Here is a 19,562-nt window from a genome sequence, read left to right as displayed (position 1 = left end):
CTCAAGCATTTCGCAGAGTTACCCACTGCAAACCAACAGTGGAAATTTCGACACAACGCTGCATTATCAGTGATGTCTCAGTGCTGCGGTGCATTGCATATCTATAAACCAACCGTTCAAAATTCGTAGCTTTTGAATACGCCCAATTAAGGCCGGTTGCCCTTATGTCAGGAGAGCTCCAAGGATCAGTCATAAAACAAGTGTTCATTTCGTCGTCATCAATCACATTAGCAGTGATAATGACTGCAACACGATACGTTTCACCACTCATTGCTTTTTGCGCAACAAAAAAACGATTAAAACACCGCGAAGACCACCTCATGATGAGCAGCTCTTTTAGCATACTTGCTAAATGGTGTGCCACATGGCTTATGACAATAAACAAAAAATAAGTTTCCATGATATTAAAAAAAAAAAAGTTGGCTAAAATAGTCAACGGCCCAGTTATACCATCGTCGTGAGAAGCTGGCTGGATGCGGCAGGTCCTTCGCGCTGCCGTTTCTTGCGCGATCGCTCCAGCGCGGCCCTCTCGCACGATCCTCGTCCGAGACCGCAGTCACGGAGGTTGAAGGTCCACCCTCTACGCGCTGTCGCCGATCTCGCCCTCGCCACCGTTCTTAGGTCTTCAGGTACGGCAGCTTTAGGTTCCTCGCCCGGCGGCAAGCGCAACTGGGTCTTGTCGACGGCGAGCGTCACAAGTGCGAGGGCGACAAGCGTCCTTTTCATTTATTAACGCGAAAACATTATACACCTCATGCGAAGGAAAGCCTGTCACCGGAAGATGACCGCGAAATGTGTCCACAGGAAGTAGTACCTCTCATGTGAACTCATTCGAAAAAAAGCAATTCGCCGGCTTAGGGGTTCAAACGCAGGCCCTCTCCGTTCGACGTGGGCACGCAACGCATATCCCACAAAGAGTTTTTTTTTTTTGTCCAACATAGTATTTATTACAATGGTGCAATTTTTTATATACATTTGCTATCTACAAGCATTAAGAAAACGCTGCAAAAATTAATGCGCCTAACCAACGAAGCATCAGAAAACAGTTAATGCAGAGCACTTCGCTCATATATTATAATACGACACATGAAGCAAAAAAGAAATAAAAAAGGCAATGAACAGAACTGCACTGTGAGTGAGCGCCACACCAGTTCAAACTCGGTTTGGGGATACAATTCTGTTAGGTGTACAATCACTGTACTGAAACGGCAAACCAAACACTCTACAGACTGAAAACACGTATTTTGAGCAGTGGGAGGCGCTGCTGACCACCGATAACCTGGACGACCAACGGCCCCTCATACAAGAGGTCCGCAGGGCAGCTCAAGCCAGTGGAGCCCTAGAATAAAATCCCCGCCCAGAAGCTCGCCCAACTCCCCTTCGTTTTAATAGTTTTTCCTTTTCCTGACCACCTGGGGATCTTTAACGTGCACTGACGTCGCACAGCACACGGGCACCTTAGCGTTTCGCCTCCATCAAAAAGCAGCCGGGGTTCGAAGCCAGGAACTTCAAATCAGTAACCGAGCGCGCTAACCACTCAGACACCGCGGCGGATGGAGAAGGAACGTGCTTCGCATTGTTTGTAGGCACCGCTATCCTACATTATGCGGTTTGCACTTGACAGGAAGGCTTCGAATGACGTCAACCCTTTTCGAAGCAGCTGTGAACGTAATGTTTACCGGAACGCGTAGTTGTAATAGTCGGCACTGCGCGTCGGAATATTCGTTACCTTTCGGCGCGGTTTGGTTGTCCACCGAGATATGTGAGGCAGGCGTCATTTCTTTTCTTTAAAACCAATTTTCATTTCATTTTCCTTGACTGACGGCGCGGTTCGGGCGTCAACCAAAATATTTGTTTAATGATTCATTTATTTATATATTTGTTTATTTAAAATACTGCCGCGCCATTCAAGGGGCTATAGCCGAAGTGCGCACATAACAAACGGTTACAATTCCGCGCACCAAAGGATACATGACAAGGATTACAAATATAAACGCTGCACACAACACCATACAACGCTATATTACGACTCAATTGCTGTCGCGAATTGGTAGCGCGTCCCCTACTTTCCGAATGGGAACGCTATCGCATGGAGGTTCGAACAAGAGAACAAAGTGATCAAGCAAAACAAAACGAAGCCGTATTTATAATTTAAAGGAAAGAGGGCCAATAAGAAATGGAAACGAAAACTAGAAAAACACACACTCAACACATGCACAAGACTACACAATAAAGGAGAGAGTTCACCCGGTACTGAGCGTCCCAGGTGGAGCGGGGATGCCTTGTAGACAGGATGGAACGCTGGTTGATGAACTGCGACGTGTCGCTGGCGTTGCGTCGACGGAAGCGGCGAAAGAGAGCCATGTGGTATTAGGAGAGGAGAAAACTGCAGGAAGACGCCAGTTGTCTCCAGCCAACAGCCCGAAGAACTTGGCAGCAGCAGGAAAACCGTAGCCAGGTCTCGTCGACGGCGTCACGAAACGCCGGAGGCTTCAAACAGGCTATCCAAGAGTGCCTTTCGGCAGCACGGACCCTCAGTTCGTCGGCTGTCATCTCCACGCTTGAATGACACGATCTCCGCTGCGCTGTCTTCCTTTACATCTCAGTATTCTGACACGTCACCTCTCCGCTACTCGTGCTCGCAACGCTCCCTGCCGTCCTCGCCTCGCACACACCATTCGCACGCGCACATGCGCAACGTTGGGCTGGAACGCGCAGCGCTCCGCTGTCCGACGCACCACTGTCGACAATTTGGAAAAACTAGTGCGTAGTATATGGACACTTTTAGAGAAACGGGCAAGAGATCGGTGACCCGGCAAAGACAACCAAAAGTTTTACTAAGGTCAGTGAGAAGTTTTGAAATATGTGCGTTCTATGATAAATGTTCATTAAACCAGACACCAAGAAACTTCTGAGTTGTTACCTGTTGCAGTTTTGTGTTGGCATATATTAGGTTAAGTGTGCAATGAACAGAGGTATTAATAGGTCTGAAAATTATGCACCTTGTTTTTGACAAGTTTTAACAGAACTTATTCGCCTGCGTCCAAGCGTATAACTTTACCAAATAAGCGTTCATGATAGTTTCTAATTCCGGCAGGGTACGTAATGTGAAATAAATATTTGAATCGTCCGCATACATAACCAAATCTGGAGAATCAGGTATGTTACAGATGTTGTTTATGTCCAATAAAAACAAAAGTGGACCTAATATAGACCACTGCGGAACCCCTTAGGTAATGCACAAACGGTTAGAAACAAAATTAATCGATTTAATGTATTGTATTCTATTACTTAAGTAACTTTTCAGCAGGTTTAGAGCTATTCCGCATATCCCGCAGCTGTTCAGTTTTCTCAAAAGAATTTCATGCTGTACGCAGTCAAAAGTTTTCCGAGGTCTTAGGACAGACCAAGCGTGTGTGCTCTGGATTCAATGTTGTCAATGATCATTTCTTTAACGGCAAGTAAAGCTTGCTCAGGCGATTTATTTTTCAAAAAGTCATACTGAGAGGGGTTAATAATGTTATGAATGCTAAAGAACTTTTCTAATCTGCTACTAATGGCTCCATCAAATACCTTCGATAACACTGATAACACGGAGATGGGACAATATTTCGTGCTTTCATTTCTATTTCCTCCTTTAGATATAGGACAAACACAAGAAATCTCAAGTTCATCTGGGAACACACCACTTGTGAACATCAGTTTTATAATATACGCTGGAACCTCACATTAATGTACACATATTTCAACGGTATTGCTTTGATGTCGTCATGGCCTGCTGAGACATTGTTTTTTATTTTCGCAATGTAGGTAGCTACTTCTTCTGGGATCACAGTCAGCAACGAAATAGAGTTAGGTAAAGTGATATTGAGGTTGCATATGGGGGCGATCGAGAGAACTTGATCTAATGTAGGCTTGCCAGCTTCAATGAAGAAGTGGTTTATGGTGTTAGCTAATTGAGCTCCGCTAGCTTGGGAATTAGGTGCAGTGATTTCTGAGTTGTGCATGCACTTGTGTTTGTTAAATAGTTCGTTTATCTAACTCAATACTTTCTTGCGGTCATTATAAATTCTGGAGAACCGTTTTGTATAGTAAGCTGTTTTTGCAGACTTGAGGTCTTTATTTAGTTTAATCCTAAATTTTCTGAACTCTCTAAAAAGGGCTGCATCACGAGTACGTACAAAGTCATGATACATTTTATTTTTAATACGTATCCTGTTATTTAAAACTTTATCAACCCACGGCTTTCTAGATTTTCGGAAGTTGTGTTTTACCTCGATTGCAGGAAACGCAGCATTAAAACATTCCATGAACTTGGCAAGAAAAGCTGTATATGCAGCGCTGGCTTCAGATATGCTGTATACGTTCTCCCAACACATATTCTGAATAAGGGTAATAAATTTGGCGAGATTTTCATCGGAAATAACACTAGTTACCCTCTAGGCATTTTTGAATATTGACTTAATGCATTCCAGAGGATGAAAACAAAAACTCTGGATGTGGTCACTGATCTCAGAACATAACAGGCCATACTCCGTTTCTGGAGACATCATTGTCGTGACACAAACATGCAGAGGGGATGCTGTAGCAACGCTAATTCTAGTAGGTATGTTTATAGGATTTAAACAACCATAAGATGCTATAAGGTTATTAAATTCGTGCGTACTGTGATCATCGTGCATGAGGTTAATGTTAATATCACCCATTATTACAGGAGGTAACCGGGAATTAACGAGGTTCAAGAGTAAGCTTTTAAGAAACTTGAAAAAGCATAGTTTGTTCCCTACGGGAGGTCTCTGTACAACAGCTACAAGAACACTGGACAGTGATACGGCAAAACACTCAACATTTGAGTTTGTTACAGAAATTTCGTTTAACACACACTGTGGATAACAACTATTTACATAGACGGCAAGACCACCACCTCTCATATTCGAACGAAGGATGCCATGCTACCAGGAATTTTTGAAGTGAAGGTGATCCACATGTGTTGTAAGCCATGTTTCGGTAAACAAAAGCACATCAAACGGTCGGGTTATTAACCCAAGAAACATATCTAGACAGTCGAGTTTGTTCTCCAAACTGCAGACATTATTATGCATAGCAGAGAACATTTCTGTGAGAGGAGTAAGCTTATTGTTAAAGCAAGAAGCATCACAAAGAATACAGTGGTGCGGGCAATCCATGTCAACGACTGGCTAGTCACCAGCTGACAAAGATGTGGATGCCTACTCGGTCATTTTACTGAGGTCAGATCGTGCATAAATTTTTATTCTTTCAGATGTTTCATCCCAGCGTGGGAAAATTTTGCCTCCGTTAGTCCAAACAAATTTCCAGCCTCCTTCCTTCTTACGGGAAATGGTTGCTCCCTGCAGTTGTTTGTTGCCGTAAGTCAAGTGTTCGTTGACTTAAATGCGCCCGCTATCAATGAGACAAAGGTCCTTGTTAGTTAGTGCTTTCTAGCCTTAGAAAGAAATGCATGGCGCTTATCTTGGCCGGCAAAGCAGACCAAAATGTTGGTTTCGCCTTTCATACTTGTGGGAATTCTGTGACACGTGTCTAAGTCGGGGATAGAAACTTGTTCATTGATGGCCTCGAAAAGTTTCTCAATTACTTCTCTGGGTTCAATACCTGACTTCACACCTTTGATTTCTAGGTTGTTTAGGTGGCTGTATTGTTCACGTTCTTCCGTTTCTTGAGCCAAGCGTTCGTTTTCAGCTCGAAGGTTTTTATTGCAGCTTATAAGATCACGAGTCATTAGGTTTCCTGTGTGTCGTCTCTTTGCCACTTAAAGCTTGTTTTTTTTGTGAATCTTTGAGTTCGACAAATTCTCTCCCTTGCGTTCCGCAAAAGTTGGGTGTCAGACGACTAACCTCTTTTGTAACTTGGTAGCTGGTTTTTGCCTATATCTTTCCATGCTCAGTCGAGGGTATATCCTGAGGAACCGGAACCACTATCTCCACACGTTCGAAGGATGTCTGGGAGCCCGCGCAAGAAGTGCCCATTAGTGAGAGTAGAATGATTTCTAGCATAAACGACTGCTACTATGCTTGTTTTCCTCAGTTAAAATTATTCGTTACGAATCTGCATACAAGGGTCTATCAAATATTTATTGTTTAGTTCATTTTCGTTTGCTGTTTTGTAATCTGTCTTTTATAACTCTGAACTTCGTACTGTACTGACTGCCCATCTGCTGCGATCTCGTAATGAAACTAGCGTTATGGTAAAAATCAACAAAACAAAAATCGTTTCATGTATTCTTAGCCTGGTACAGTGTCCCTAAATTTCGGCTTGTCGTATGCGTTGTTCCTATGGTCTGTGCAGATTATGTGTGTTCCACACGGTATCCATATGAGCCATACAGAAAGAAAGCAGAACTACTGGAATGGTCACATGGAATGATTCTCCAGTAGACCACGCTTGTGTCATAGCAACACAGCGTATGTTACAAGTGTCTCGAAGGCAGGCGCGCTTGACAGCATGGCTGCACTCACCGAGGGTCTGAAGGAACGTCCCGTAGTTGTTGCGGGCGTCGGCGCTCCGGTCGTCGCTGCGCAGAGCCAGCCGGTGGAGCCTTTCGGCTTCGGCTGCCTTTCCCTCGTCAGCGGCTAACACCGCTAGCGAAGAGTACGCCTCACAGAACTCTGGGTCGAGATCAACCGCTCGCTCCAGCAGGGTGCGGGCAATCTTTCTCTGGCCGTGCTTGCTGCAAAGAAAATTCCCCCTTTCTCCTTTCCGCTTTTCTCTTATTTATCTTCTCAAAAATTCGCCACTATCGCTCTTAACGTACGGTGTACAGGATCGTCCACTCCTGGCTTGGGCACGCAGGCGGTGTGGCAGCGTTCTTCGGATGGCCAGTAAGTCCACGCATCGAAGAACTCTAGTTTGGGCTAGTTGGTTCATAATTCACAAAGAAAACGGCGCGAAAAAGGGAGAAAAAAGAGAAACAAACACGACAGGACTAGCGCCAACTTACAACTGAATTTTATTTCGTGTAAAACCTGCCTTTTTGTAAGCCAACACGACATAACAACCGTGCAATTCACGCATTCGCAAAGTCACGAAGCCAAAACACGCCAAACAATAGATCAATGAAAGAGATCTAATACATGAAGCACGATTAGTAACCACGTAGACATTTTATCGCGGCAATCCGGAAGAAAAACCCGAATGACGTGAAAAAAATGTAACAAACAGCTCTACAGAAGTATGAAAGTCAGACGATCATGACCATGCAAACCCTTAACAACCGAAAACTATACAACCGCATGAGGAGTGATGCCAGATGACCAAAACGAAACTTGCAAAAAAGTGTGTAATGAAGATTTAAGACCAAAGCTGCGCCAAAGGTAAAAAAAAAAGAGGCCAAAGGCGTGATGAGTGCAAAAACCTTTAACCAGAACCGGTCAACCAGCAGCCATGTGAATGATATCCGATGACCAACAAGAAACATGAAGAAAGTGAAAAAAGTGGAAAAGTGAATAAGAGGTTCGGACCAAAGTATGCGTCAAAGGCATAAAATACGAACAGGAATCCGCGCAAGCAACGGCGCACCGTTAGAAGAATCGAAGGGAGTGCACGACAAAACGAAAAACCTGCAAAAATCTTTCTAACAAAGTGAACTCATCGTCGCTAAGCGTAATGGATGGCTTGCTGATGCATTTGTTTCCTTCTTGCCTAATATGAAGCAAGAAGTTGAAGCAAGGTCCTCGAACCTAAGACCCAGTTACGCGCAACCATGTGGCGGTAATATCGTACATCCACAAGGTTTCGCACAAACTTAAGAAGGTAGTAGGCAGATATAATGTTCTGGTCGCATTCTCAGCCCCATGCAAACTGTCCAGGCTTTGCGCCACGAATAACCGAGAAAAACAACCGGCTTGTACTGTCAAGCAGCAAAACAAGTTCACACATTGCAGAACTCGGGTTGTTTAACAGATTCCCTTGCGCTGTGGGCTCATCTACATTGGCCAAACAGGTCGGTGTTGTGTTTCAACGAGCGTGCCAGCGAGCACTGCCGAAATCTGCGGAATAATGGACGAAGCTTCCTAGTGTATCACTGCAAAGCTGGCAGGAATTGCTGTCCCTAGTTGGACAAAACTATCTTCTTAAGGAGTGGAAAGGACAGATTCGAGAGAGAGGTGGTGGAAGTCTATTATATCAGGAAAAAAGGGAGCAGATGCGTCAGCCATTCATTATGCTTAGCGACGATGAGTTCACTTTGCTAGAAGGATTTTGTAGGTGTATCGTTTTGTCGTGCACTCCCTTCGATTCTTTCTAACGGTGCGTCGTTGATTGCGTGGATTCCTGTTCGCATTTTATGCCTTTGACGCACACTTTGGTCCGAGCCTTCTTTTCACTTTTCCACTTTTTCACTTTTTCCATGTTTTTTGTTGGTCATCGCGTATCATTCAGAGGGTTGCTGGCTGACGGGTTCTGGTTTTTAAACGCTTTTGGCCTCATCACGCCGTTCGCCTTTTTTTACCTTTGACGCGGCTTTGACCTTACATCTTCGTTCTGTACTTTTTTCCACGTTTCTTGTTGGTCATCTGGCATCACCCCTGATGCGATTGTATAGTTTTGGTTTGTTGAGGGTTTGCGTGGTCATGATCGTTTGATTTTCATACTTGTGTAGAGCTGCTTGTTATATTTTTTTGTCACGTCGTTTGGGTTTTTCTTCCGGATGGCCACGATAAAATATGTTACGTGGTTACTAATCGTGCTTCATGTATTAGATCTCTTTCAGTGATCTGTTGTGCGGCATGTGTTGGCTTGGTGACTTCGCGAATGCGTGATTGCATGGTTGTAACAGCGTCTTGGCTTACAAAAAGGCAGGTGTTACGCGAAATAAAATTCAGTTGTAAGTTGCCGCTGGTCCTGTCTTTTTTGTTTCTCTTTTGTCCCAGTTTTTCACGCCGTTTTCTTTGTGCATCGAAGAAAAGTACCGCAGGCGTACAGGGACTTAGACCTCGTGCTTCTCGCTGTCTGCCACTTTGCTTTGATGCACACGTGCAACAGACCCACTGGGGCTCTGAAGAGGGCAGCCATGCCGCTCGCGTGTTAAAGATAGGAGTGGTCGATCACGTACAAATTACATGACCAAATTTCGCTGCACTTTTTTTTTGGTGGGGAGTTAACGCGTGTAATTGCATAGATTGGGGCATGTGTTATGCGGGAAGGGAAAGCAAAGAAATAAATATTGAGCTCGTCTTTATACAGGTGACCGATTAAACTTCATCGGGTGACAAAAGGCCTTTAAACAAGCGCTAGCTATAAAGAAGCTATAAAAATGTATGCCAGTTTTGTGTTAAGCTATGCATCACAGAAGCATGCGAATCAGTATTAAAGGAGCCCTGAACCACTTGTTTGTGAATCCCGAGAAGCCTCTTCAAGACTGCGAGGAACTTCATAAGTAATGCTGTCGTCGCCCACTAGCATCATGGCTAACGTGCTTTTTCTATGCCACGTGGGGTCACACAACTGTTTTTCCGAGCCTTTCACCCCAAAGAAGCTGAGCTCATGGTCGCTGATGGTCATCATCTGTTTAAGTACGTCAATTTGTGCCCTCTTTGAATCCAGTCCTTTGCCCATAAAAACTCGTTATCTTCTTTTGGCCTCAGATGCAATGCGGATGCTTATTTCTTCTTGATATGATAAGATAAGAAGGATATGATTAACTCCTGTTTCTTTCCTCACCCTCTCTGCTCTCCTCCTGACTCTAAACGGCACACACTTTTCGTCTCCATTGCTCGTTCTCAGCGGTCCTCAATTTAATTGCCAGTACTCGTTGCCCTGAGGACCGACGTCCGCACATCTCACATAGCAGGCGGATATCAAAACATCTAAGCCACCGCAGGAGTGGATAAACAGGAGCATAGAAATTAAATGTGCTTAGAATTTGCATTTTCCTCAAATGCAATTCCATTATCTGTGCGGCTTCGCTTTGCTCTTCCTAGAACATTGCGTCGATTACGACGGATGCTGCTAGGGCCGCTGCCGGAGCTACCTTGCTGCGACTGATCTCTTGAGCCACTGCGCCGTTTAGTGCGGTTCTGACGCCTCCAACGCCGCCACAGTATGACGCACTGGGAATGAGGGGCCCGATGCAAAGGACGACGACATTAAGCAAAGGTGTTCACGATGGCACAGTCTAACCGGCAAATTTCATTACTCGCAGAGCTGAAGAAGTGTCTTAGAATGCCTTCAAAACGATAGTGATCTCGGTAAAAGTGAATTGCGCAGCATATATTTCTTATATTTTTATTCACACATAAAGAAGCTGACGAGTTATACGGCACAATGCAGGTGCGCTCTACCTGACTATGCCCTTACACACGTGCATTGCTCAGCGAAAGCACATAAAAATTGCAATAGAGATATATGATGCAACCACAAACCAACAAATTATTTAATACCTACTCATTTTTGCCTGTTTCTACTAGCTGCCGCGCATGAAAGCTGAACGCTGTAACGATAAATCGCTGCTGTGGGTCATAATTCGTAATCCATTAGTGTTGGGAAAGCAGTGAAAAGCCTACCTGTATATGTTGGCAAGGTTGAAGTGTGCGCCTGGGTGGTTTGGGTTAATGCGCAGTGCGTGGCGGAAGTGATGCTCGGCCTCTTCCGCTGACGTCAAGACAGTGCCCAGGTTGTTGTGTGCGCTAGCATGCTCCGGCCAGAGCCTGCGCAAGAGCGGAGCGCAAATTCAGCAAGTGTGAATCGTGTATACTTCGAGCTCGTAAGGCGAACTCGCATGCGGTCTGCAAGGAGAAGCCGAAGTGGAAAATATGCGTGGGTCTTTGCGCAGATGTCTCGACCTTCAGGCAAAGTTAATTTTGCTGCAAATCCACGCACGGTGCAGAAGTTAGAGTACTGAAAGAGTTTAAAATCAAGTGACATATATTCGGCCCAGGAACAAAGAAAAAGAGCTCTTGCTGCCATGGGCACAAAAAAAAAAAAAGACACAATCTGTACTTCATATGAAAATGATTATATTAAAGAAGGTCAACATACAAGCTCCAACAGATTAATAACATTATTTGGTGAGGCGTATAGTAGAATTTAATCATTATTTTCGCTATTCCAGCAACCAAGAAACGCTCCAATGAGCTCGGTCTGTAGCAAAAGATACAACGGCAGTTGAGACTCACAACCGAAATAGGACCCCTACCAACATCGCATTGAGGGCGGAGGTAACCATATCCTTGTGAATTCTTTATTCCAAGCTCGTGTAATTCCATAGTAGCGCAAGACTGTAGTCCCTGACGCATGCCGATAGTCACTACGGCTGCCCGAACAGGGGTGCAAACCTTACGAATAAACTTCCGCACCAAAGATGACGCCTTTGAAATTCCTGTGTTCCGGTTGTGGTTGCTTTCAACCGTATACACCTACGCACTTGAGACTTTTCGCAAATTTCCTTGGCTTAAGAAGTCATTCTTTGAAGTCAAAACAACTGTTATAATTCTGTGAAGAAAATAATACTTTCGGTATTTTCGGTGCCTGTGAGCAGTATACAGCCAATATTTTTCTAGAATTGACTTTTTTTTCAATTCCTGGATAAAATTGTGCGCCACACGCTTTTCACGCCAGTTGATGGGCTGCTCTTAAATTTCTTCAGTTAGGTTACCAACTTATCCAACTTCGAATCCTGACTCCACAGTTTTATAGACTAATGACAAAGTGGTATCACATGCGGGGTTTAACGTCCCGAGGCTGCTCCAGAGCTATGACCGAGACCGTTGTGCAGGGCTCCAGACAAAGGTACACCACGTGGGGCTATTAAGCTAGCTTTGAAACCGCACTGCGCATGGCTGTTTTTGCATTCTGTTCCAGTCCAAATACGGCCGGCGTGGCCGGCTTCACCTGGATGCTTGGGCTCAGCCGTTGTCCCTTTTCCACCGCGGCGGAGGAGTGATTTGAAGAAATTCAAAGAGATTCGAAGACAGCCTTTCCCCTGGTGTTTGATCGCCTAACTTGGACAGCATATGTTTCTCCTGAGAAAGAAATATTATTAGTGACCAGGCACTATTCCGATGGGTAAACCCTGAGCGAGACCTTGCGATGCTAGTGGCTAGCGCAAAGTCAAAGAAATAAATCAAATTATCTGGGACTCGAACCCGCGGTGGCGAGAACAAGTAAGCTTCATTGGCCACTGCACCAGAGCACTAAGCTATCGCCGCAGCCGAACACGCCTCCTTGTAAAATGCAACACACTCTCGCGCTGTGCATTTCACATCGCATTCATCACCAAATACTGCTGTCAAACTCATATTCGCGTTCTGAGCTATGCGTCCGCAGTGACAGAGAGATGTGCGCTGCATACGTTGGCGTAGACAACGTTGTGGCAGAAACACGGCACTAGAGCAATAGGCGTTGGCGTTCACAACATTGCCGCAGAAACCCGACACTGGAGCATAGGCCAGCGGCTTACATTGGTTAAATTGACATTAAGAATGCAAAAGTTTAAGACGCGCATAACTGGCTCCCTGGGTCAGTGGACACCTCACTCGCTCTTTCCGGTACGTGGCATGGTGTCCACCTGAAAAACTGTGCTTACGCACAATATTTCGTGCTTCGCAATGCGTCAGCCATTTCAGTTTTTCAGTTTTTCACAGCCGTTATCCCAATCATGCTAATATCAGCCAGGTCATATCTAATCTAGGGTCACGTTCGGCACAACTGATCTCCAATTAAGCCTGTGCACCAACCACACATTCCTATGCCAAGAAAAAAAAAATATCTCGCAACCTTGACCGCCCACCAACTCCCAGGCCGTCTGCCAGACATATGCATCCGGGCTACTCACTCCCCATGCGCAGCACATAGTGAAGAATTTGCCTCATCACAGCACACTCCCCATTGTACGCATCGCCTGGGTTCCATCATCCAGCCATGCGTCCCATCATTGCAACGAGCACCCACACGCGTTTGGTTCAGAACCTACAAGCCGGTCACCAGGCGATAAGCAGTCGCACCAGATCGACGCACTACCGGTAGATCCACTCACATACTCGCACATCCTCGAATACTAAAGACTCCACCGAAGGACAGTTCCTCAACCTCAGCCATCCCGCTCAAGAGCAGACGCCACGGCACGGTGATAGCTCCAGATGAATTGCTTCCCTAACCTCCACCAAAAGCATATCTACTTGTCACAATACCCCTCTCATTGCCCATCATTGAATACCGCCCCCCCCCCCCCCCCCCTGGCAACCACCTCTACCGCACCCTAATGCCTCATCATGCGAAGCTGTTGTGCCTATCTCTAGCATGCGCGATCAGCAACGGCTGATTGCGTAGGCCCGCAGGATAGCAGAAGCAATCAAAGTCCTGGATTGAGGACTCCACCCACAAGGACTGATCTCCCAGTCCCCTTTTCCAAACAAAAATTTTATAGACCGCCACCCGTGGCTTCGTTAGTCCATCATCAGTAATTTTCCTGATTGCCCTAGCTGAATACCGCTAACCTACTTTTAACCTTACGCAGGGTAAAGTTTGCTAGTTTTCTTTTCAGCCACAGTATTTTAGCACATGTATATGCTTTAGTCCAATCTGCCCTTCATTTCCGTCCTAATAAATACCCCTCTGATTTTTCATTCCACAGCTATCACCTCTTTTGTAAATCTAGCTTCTTGGTTTGCCTTAGTCCAGCTTCATGTTTTGGCTCTATACGGAAAAACACTTGCAAGCTACATTGCTGGCTCAGTGGTTAGAGCGCTCGGCTACTGATCCGGAGTACCCGGGTTCGGAGTACCCGGGCGGCAGCGTTTCGATTGAGGCTAAACGCAAAAGACGCCCGTGTGCTGTGCGATGTCAGTGAAAGGTACCCAGTCGGTCAAAAATATTCCGGAGCCTTCCACTACGGCACCTCTTCGTTCCTTTCTTCTTTCACTTCTTCCTTTATCCATCCCCTTACGGGGCGTTTCAGGTGTCCGCCGACATGTGAGATAGATACTTCGCCATTTCCTTGCTCCAAAAAACAATCTTCATTTTTTACTTTGTTGCATATAGTTTTTCTCTGTAGGGTCTCTTAGATACTGGTCATTATGAAAAAATGGCTGTAAAAATGCAAGCTAAAGCTATACTAATTTTTCGGACGTTTTCTTTTATTAACGTCTTGTTGTCTACTAACTAATTTGCTAAAAGGTACTGCCGTGCTGCTTTTGGTACCAGTGAACTGGTGTTCTTTAAACATAGTACTCAAAAATATCCTCTTTTGCTTCTTAGGTAAATATATTAAGATACCGATCCAGTATGCTAGCGATGTAATATTTCGCTTTATTCAAGTGAATTTCTCAGATATTCTACGCCATCTAAGTAGCCTGGCCGATGAACTGGATTTTGTTGAGGCCTTCTTCTTTCTTCTGAAAAAGGCATTTTAATGCTGCGTGTTTACAAGTTGTGAATAAGCACAAAATAAACTCTGCCACGCGGCAGGACAGCTTTCTCCATTATGGCATTTCTTGCTTTTTTCTTGAGCACTGTGGCCACAAAAGCTAGCATTCCAAATGGCCTAAAGGAATAAACGAAGCACCAGCCGCTCTCTGTATCTAAGTTAAAACAAACAACAATGCACTTCTCAAGAGTAAGTGGACAATGACAGAGTAAGTATTACAGGCAATACATCAATATTAATGAGATCAGGAAACTTCATCGCCCGACGCTTTCCCCCACATCTTGCCAAAGCCAAATTATGAATTGCTTTTAATCGTACTCCGTTGCTAGCCGGTAGTGCTTGATGGCCAGATCAGTATTTCCCAGGTCCTTCTGCAGGTTGGCATAGTTGTAATGCATTTTCGCATTGCCTGGAAGGTCCTGGATACCCGACCTGCGTTTGGAGAAGGCGGCCGTTAGCTATTATAAAGCACAGCTCCTCCTTCTCTCAGAGCGAGACATTGGACACATGAACTGGAAGGTCAAGGCAAAATAAGTGGGTTTTTCACCGGAAGCATATTTGCATGCAGCCTACGGCATCTGCGCTGAAAAAACGAACTATAGTTGAGGGTTCGACGGAACCCCGTCTGGCGAGGGAAATTCAGCATATCTAAAAACGAACACTCGCCAAAGTCATATCAGAAAAAACGTAAAAGCATTGATGTTTCGGCACCACTACGGGTGCCTTGTTCACAACAGGATGCAAACAACCAACGTTCTCGCCGAACAACAGCAAAACACGGGCCACTTGATTGGAATTCTGCGCGCATACTTGAGAAACAAAAATCGTTATCTACTCGCCTGCTTAAGAAATCCCTTCCCATGCAAATGACAAGCCAAGCGATTAACAGGACATAGGGCAATCTACTCGAAATATACATCCGCATGATACGCGATATTTTTCCTACATAAGCAGCAGCCCATCTCGTTTTCATCCTGTTGTGAACATATATACATCCGCATGATACGCGATATTTTTCCTACATAAGCAACAGCCCATCTCGTTTTCATCCTGTTGTGAACATATATACATCCGCATGATACGCGATATTTTTCCTACATAAGCAGCAGCCCATCTCGTTTTCATCCTGTTGTGAACATATATACATCCGCATGATACGCGATATTTTTCCTACATAAGCAGCAGCCCATCTCGTTTTCATCCTGTTGTGAACATATATACATCCGCATGATACGCGATATTTTTCCTACATAAGCAGCAGCCCATCTCGTTTTCATCCTGTTGTGAACATATATACATCCGCATGATACGCGATATTTTTCCTACATAAGCAACAGCCCATCTCGTTTTCATCCTGTTGTGAACATATATACATCCGCATGATACGCGATATTTTTCCTACATAAGCAGCAGCCCATCTCGTTTTCATCCTGTTGTGAACATATATACATCCGCATGATACGCGATATTTTTCCTACATAAGCAGCAGCCCATCTCGTTTTCATCCTGTTGTGAACATATATACATCCGCATGATACGCGATATTTTTCCTACATAAGCAACAGCCCATCTCGTTTTCATCCTGTTGTGAACATATATACATCCGCATGATACGCGATATTTTTCCTACATAAGCAGCAGCCCATCTCGTTTTCATCCTGTTGTGAACATATATACATCCGCATGATACGCGATATTTTTCCTACATAAGCAGCAGCCCATCTCGTTTTCATCCTGTTGTGAACATATATACATCCGCATGATACGCGATATTTTTCCTACATAAGCAGCAGCCCATCTCGTTTTCATCCTGTTGTGAACATATATACATCCGCATGATACGCGATATTTTTCCTACATAAGCAACAGCCCATCTCGTTTTCATCCTGTTGTGAACATATATACATCCGCATGATACGCGATATTTTTCCTACATAAGCAGCAGCCCATCTCGTTTTCATCCTGTTGTGAACATATATACATCCGCATGATACGCGATATTTTTCCTACATAAGCAGCAGCCCATCTCGTTTTCATCCTGTTGTGAACATATATACATCCGCATGATACGCGATATTTTTCCTACATAAGCAGCAGCCCATCTCGTTTTCATCCTGTTGTGAACATATATACATCCGCATGATACGCGATATTTTTCCTACATAAGCAACAGCCCATCTCGTTTTCATCCTGTTGTGAACATATATACATCCGCATGATACGCGATATTTTTCCTACATAAGCAGCAGCCCATCTCGTTTTCATCCTGTTGTGAACATATATACATCCGCATGATACGCGATATTTTTCCTACATAAGCAACAGCCCATCTCGTTTTCATCCTGTTGTGAACATATATACATCCGCATGATACGCGATATTTTTCCTACATAAGCAGCAGCCCATCTCGTTTTCATCCTGTTGTGAACATATATACATCCGCATGATACGCGATATTTTTCCTACATAAGCAACAGCCCATCTCGTTTTCATCCTGTTGTGAACATATATACATCCGCATGATACGCGATATTTTTCCTACATAAGCAGCAGCCCATCTCGTTTTCATCCTGTTGTGAACATATATACATCCGCATGATACGCGATATTTTTCCTACATAAGCAACAGCCCATCTCGTTTTCATCCTGTTGTGAACATATATACATCCGCATGATACGCGATATTTTTCCTACATAAGCAGCAGCCCATCTCGTTTTCATCCTGTTGTGAACATATATACATCCGCATGATACGCGATATTTTTCCTACATAAGCAACAGCCCATCTCGTTTTCATCCTGTTGTGAACAAGGCACCCGTAGTGCTGGCGAAACGTCAATGCTTTTACGTTTTTCTTAAATGACTTTGGCGAGTCTTCGCTTCTGGATATGCCAAGAACAAACTAGTATAAATCCTAAATTTCTTTCAAACACCCGCTCTAAACAACAAAATGCTGTAAGGGTTTACTCCCTGTCGTATAATACCACCTACGTCGGCCGAAGAGTGGGCGTGCTAAGGATAGGCCCTGTGCTCTTATGGTATGCGAATAGTGCAGTCTTGGACCCGGAATTCTAATGTTTAAGCCATGCTACGATGTGGAAAAACGTTAACCCCACGTACACAGATGCACTTTTGTTCCACATTAACAAACGTAAAACGTTCGGCAGTTCCTTTGGTTACTTTACTAAAATGTTTCGCGCATGACATAATTGTATTTCGTTCTTCTCGCGTAAATGCGCCAAGCCGATGGCACGAGGGCAGATAACAGACTGAACGCATCTTCTCAAGCTGCAAGAAACACTTACTCGAACAGGGTCTCCCGGGAGGCCCACACTCTATTTCGGTCCCAGGTTCTGGCGGCGAACAGGAGGACAAGGGTGCTACAGGCGACCAAGCTACAGCGCCTGGCCACTGCGAACTCCTTCGACTGTAGGCGGCATAGACCTTCTCCCACGAGCAGGCACACCCCGATGCTGGGGAGACAGAGATATGGGCGCAGCTGATGAGAATGATGTAGTAGCACATTTGTTTAACGGCGATTTCAAATCATACATAGCCATGCCAGATATCTCATCACTCCCTTCTCTCCATCAGCTTTATATCCCCTCATCCCTTTCCCCTAGTGCAGGGTACCAAACTGGTTTCATCCATCGGTTAACCTCCCCGCCTTTCCACTTCCTCCTCCTCCTCTTTCTCCTTATTGCAAAAACAATGGTAGCCATGCGAGCTAATGATGGTAACAACAGCGCGTAAAAAGACGGGACCAAGAAGGAATAGTTACATGAGTACGATGTGTGGGCATCATCATACGCTGCGGTTTTGACTGAATATTTTTTTTGCGGAGAGCTCGCGCATGTTTGCGAGTCCCCGCAATACGAAGACAGTGTTTTCTGTGAGAAATCGATCACTTATCGTAGCACCACAGGTGCAGCTAACAGGAAGATGTTGTGAAAGAGACAGCGTTGTTACTTTTTATCAGAATCAGGGAATTGAAAGTGAGCGCTAGTTGAGCACCGTTTGTCCACCTTTAATCGCCCTTACCGTCGAAGCACGCAATGTGGGTGCGCTGGTCATTGCGGAGATTCAGAAAAACGGAAAAAATAACGAGCAGAAGCAATTATGAAAAAGAAACGAAAGGTATGCAGGCCTGAGGCGCGTGGATAGGAAGAAAGGCGTTATGATTGCATGGTTTATGGTGGCGTAGGTTTAAAGCAAAGAGTAGACAACTGGTGTTATTATTAATTGCATTAGAGAATACTTGAAGTTCATAAATCAAAGAGTAGCAAACAATGGCAAGTTATCAAGGGAACGTATTGTATATTGTGGTGGACCTCAAGGGTCAGCCCTGGGACCTTTGTTGGTTTTCATTTTTATGAATCACATTTCGTTTGGTATTTCACTAATGTTCGTCAGTTTGCCGACTATTCCTTGTTGTACTGGGCCATTGACTTCTCCGAATGACTGCGTTGTATTATAGGATGACATGAGTAAGATAGCCGAATGGTGCGGGAAATGCGGTATGTGTATTAACTTGAAAAAATCAGTACACATGCGTGTCACAAAAACGAAAATACCGCACGAATTCTTTGCGAAATTAACAGAACACAACTGTCTTCAGCACCTAAGTAGAGTTGCTTTGGTGTATATCTAACCTCTAACCTAAGTTCACGACGTGATATCGACTACGTAACTAGTTGCTTTGGTGTATATCTAACCTCTAACCTAAGTTCACGACGTGATATCGACTACGTAACTAGAAAGGCCTGTCACTTTCTGTGGTTTTTAAGGAGTAATACAAAACATTTTCCTTCAGCAGTAAACAGGAACATTTTAAGCCTAACGCTCACTTAGTTCTGGTATATGCTTCCCCTATATGGACCCTTGGTATTAAACATATATAAATAAACTATAGAGGGTACAAAGTTTAGGTATTCGAAATGTCTTTAATTATTTTACCAGGAATTTCAGTGTTTCATGCGCGAGACACTCTCTGGGATGGCTGTCACTAGAAAGATGCAGATATATGAGATTATGATTTTTTCGTAGCGTTACCATAATAAGACTGGCATATACCGTGGCTTCTATATTCATGAACCGCACTATGTTTCGCTGCTGCGTGATGATTCATTAAAAGTAAATGAAACTGACATCTGCAAGTATTCTT

The 19,562-nt window shown here is 44.4% G+C and overlaps 1 protein-coding gene across 1 annotated transcript in view; it reads right to left on the bottom strand.

The window, feature by feature from the left end:
• The window catches only part of LOC144111525 (protein O-mannosyl-transferase TMTC1-like), a 311,970-nt gene that overhangs the window by 44,836 nt on the left and 247,572 nt on the right, over nucleotides 1–19,562 (bottom strand). The window contains exons 9-12 of the mRNA XM_077644851.1: nucleotides 17,704–17,871; nucleotides 14,717–14,830; nucleotides 10,539–10,682; nucleotides 6,495–6,706 (exon numbers count right to left, since the gene is read on the bottom strand). Of these exons, the coding sequence (XP_077500977.1) occupies nucleotides 6,495–6,706; nucleotides 10,539–10,682; nucleotides 14,717–14,830; nucleotides 17,704–17,871 (638 nt within the window). The remainder of the gene's footprint in view (nucleotides 1–6,494; nucleotides 6,707–10,538; nucleotides 10,683–14,716; nucleotides 14,831–17,703; nucleotides 17,872–19,562) is intronic.

Source organism: Amblyomma americanum, chromosome 11 (assembly GCF_052857255.1).
Source record: "Amblyomma americanum isolate KBUSLIRL-KWMA chromosome 11, ASM5285725v1, whole genome shotgun sequence".
NCBI classification, from domain to species: domain Eukaryota; kingdom Metazoa; phylum Arthropoda; class Arachnida; order Ixodida; family Ixodidae; genus Amblyomma; species Amblyomma americanum.
Note: the sequence above shows the minus strand (reverse complement) of the source record. Positions and strands in the feature narration are given on the sequence as shown.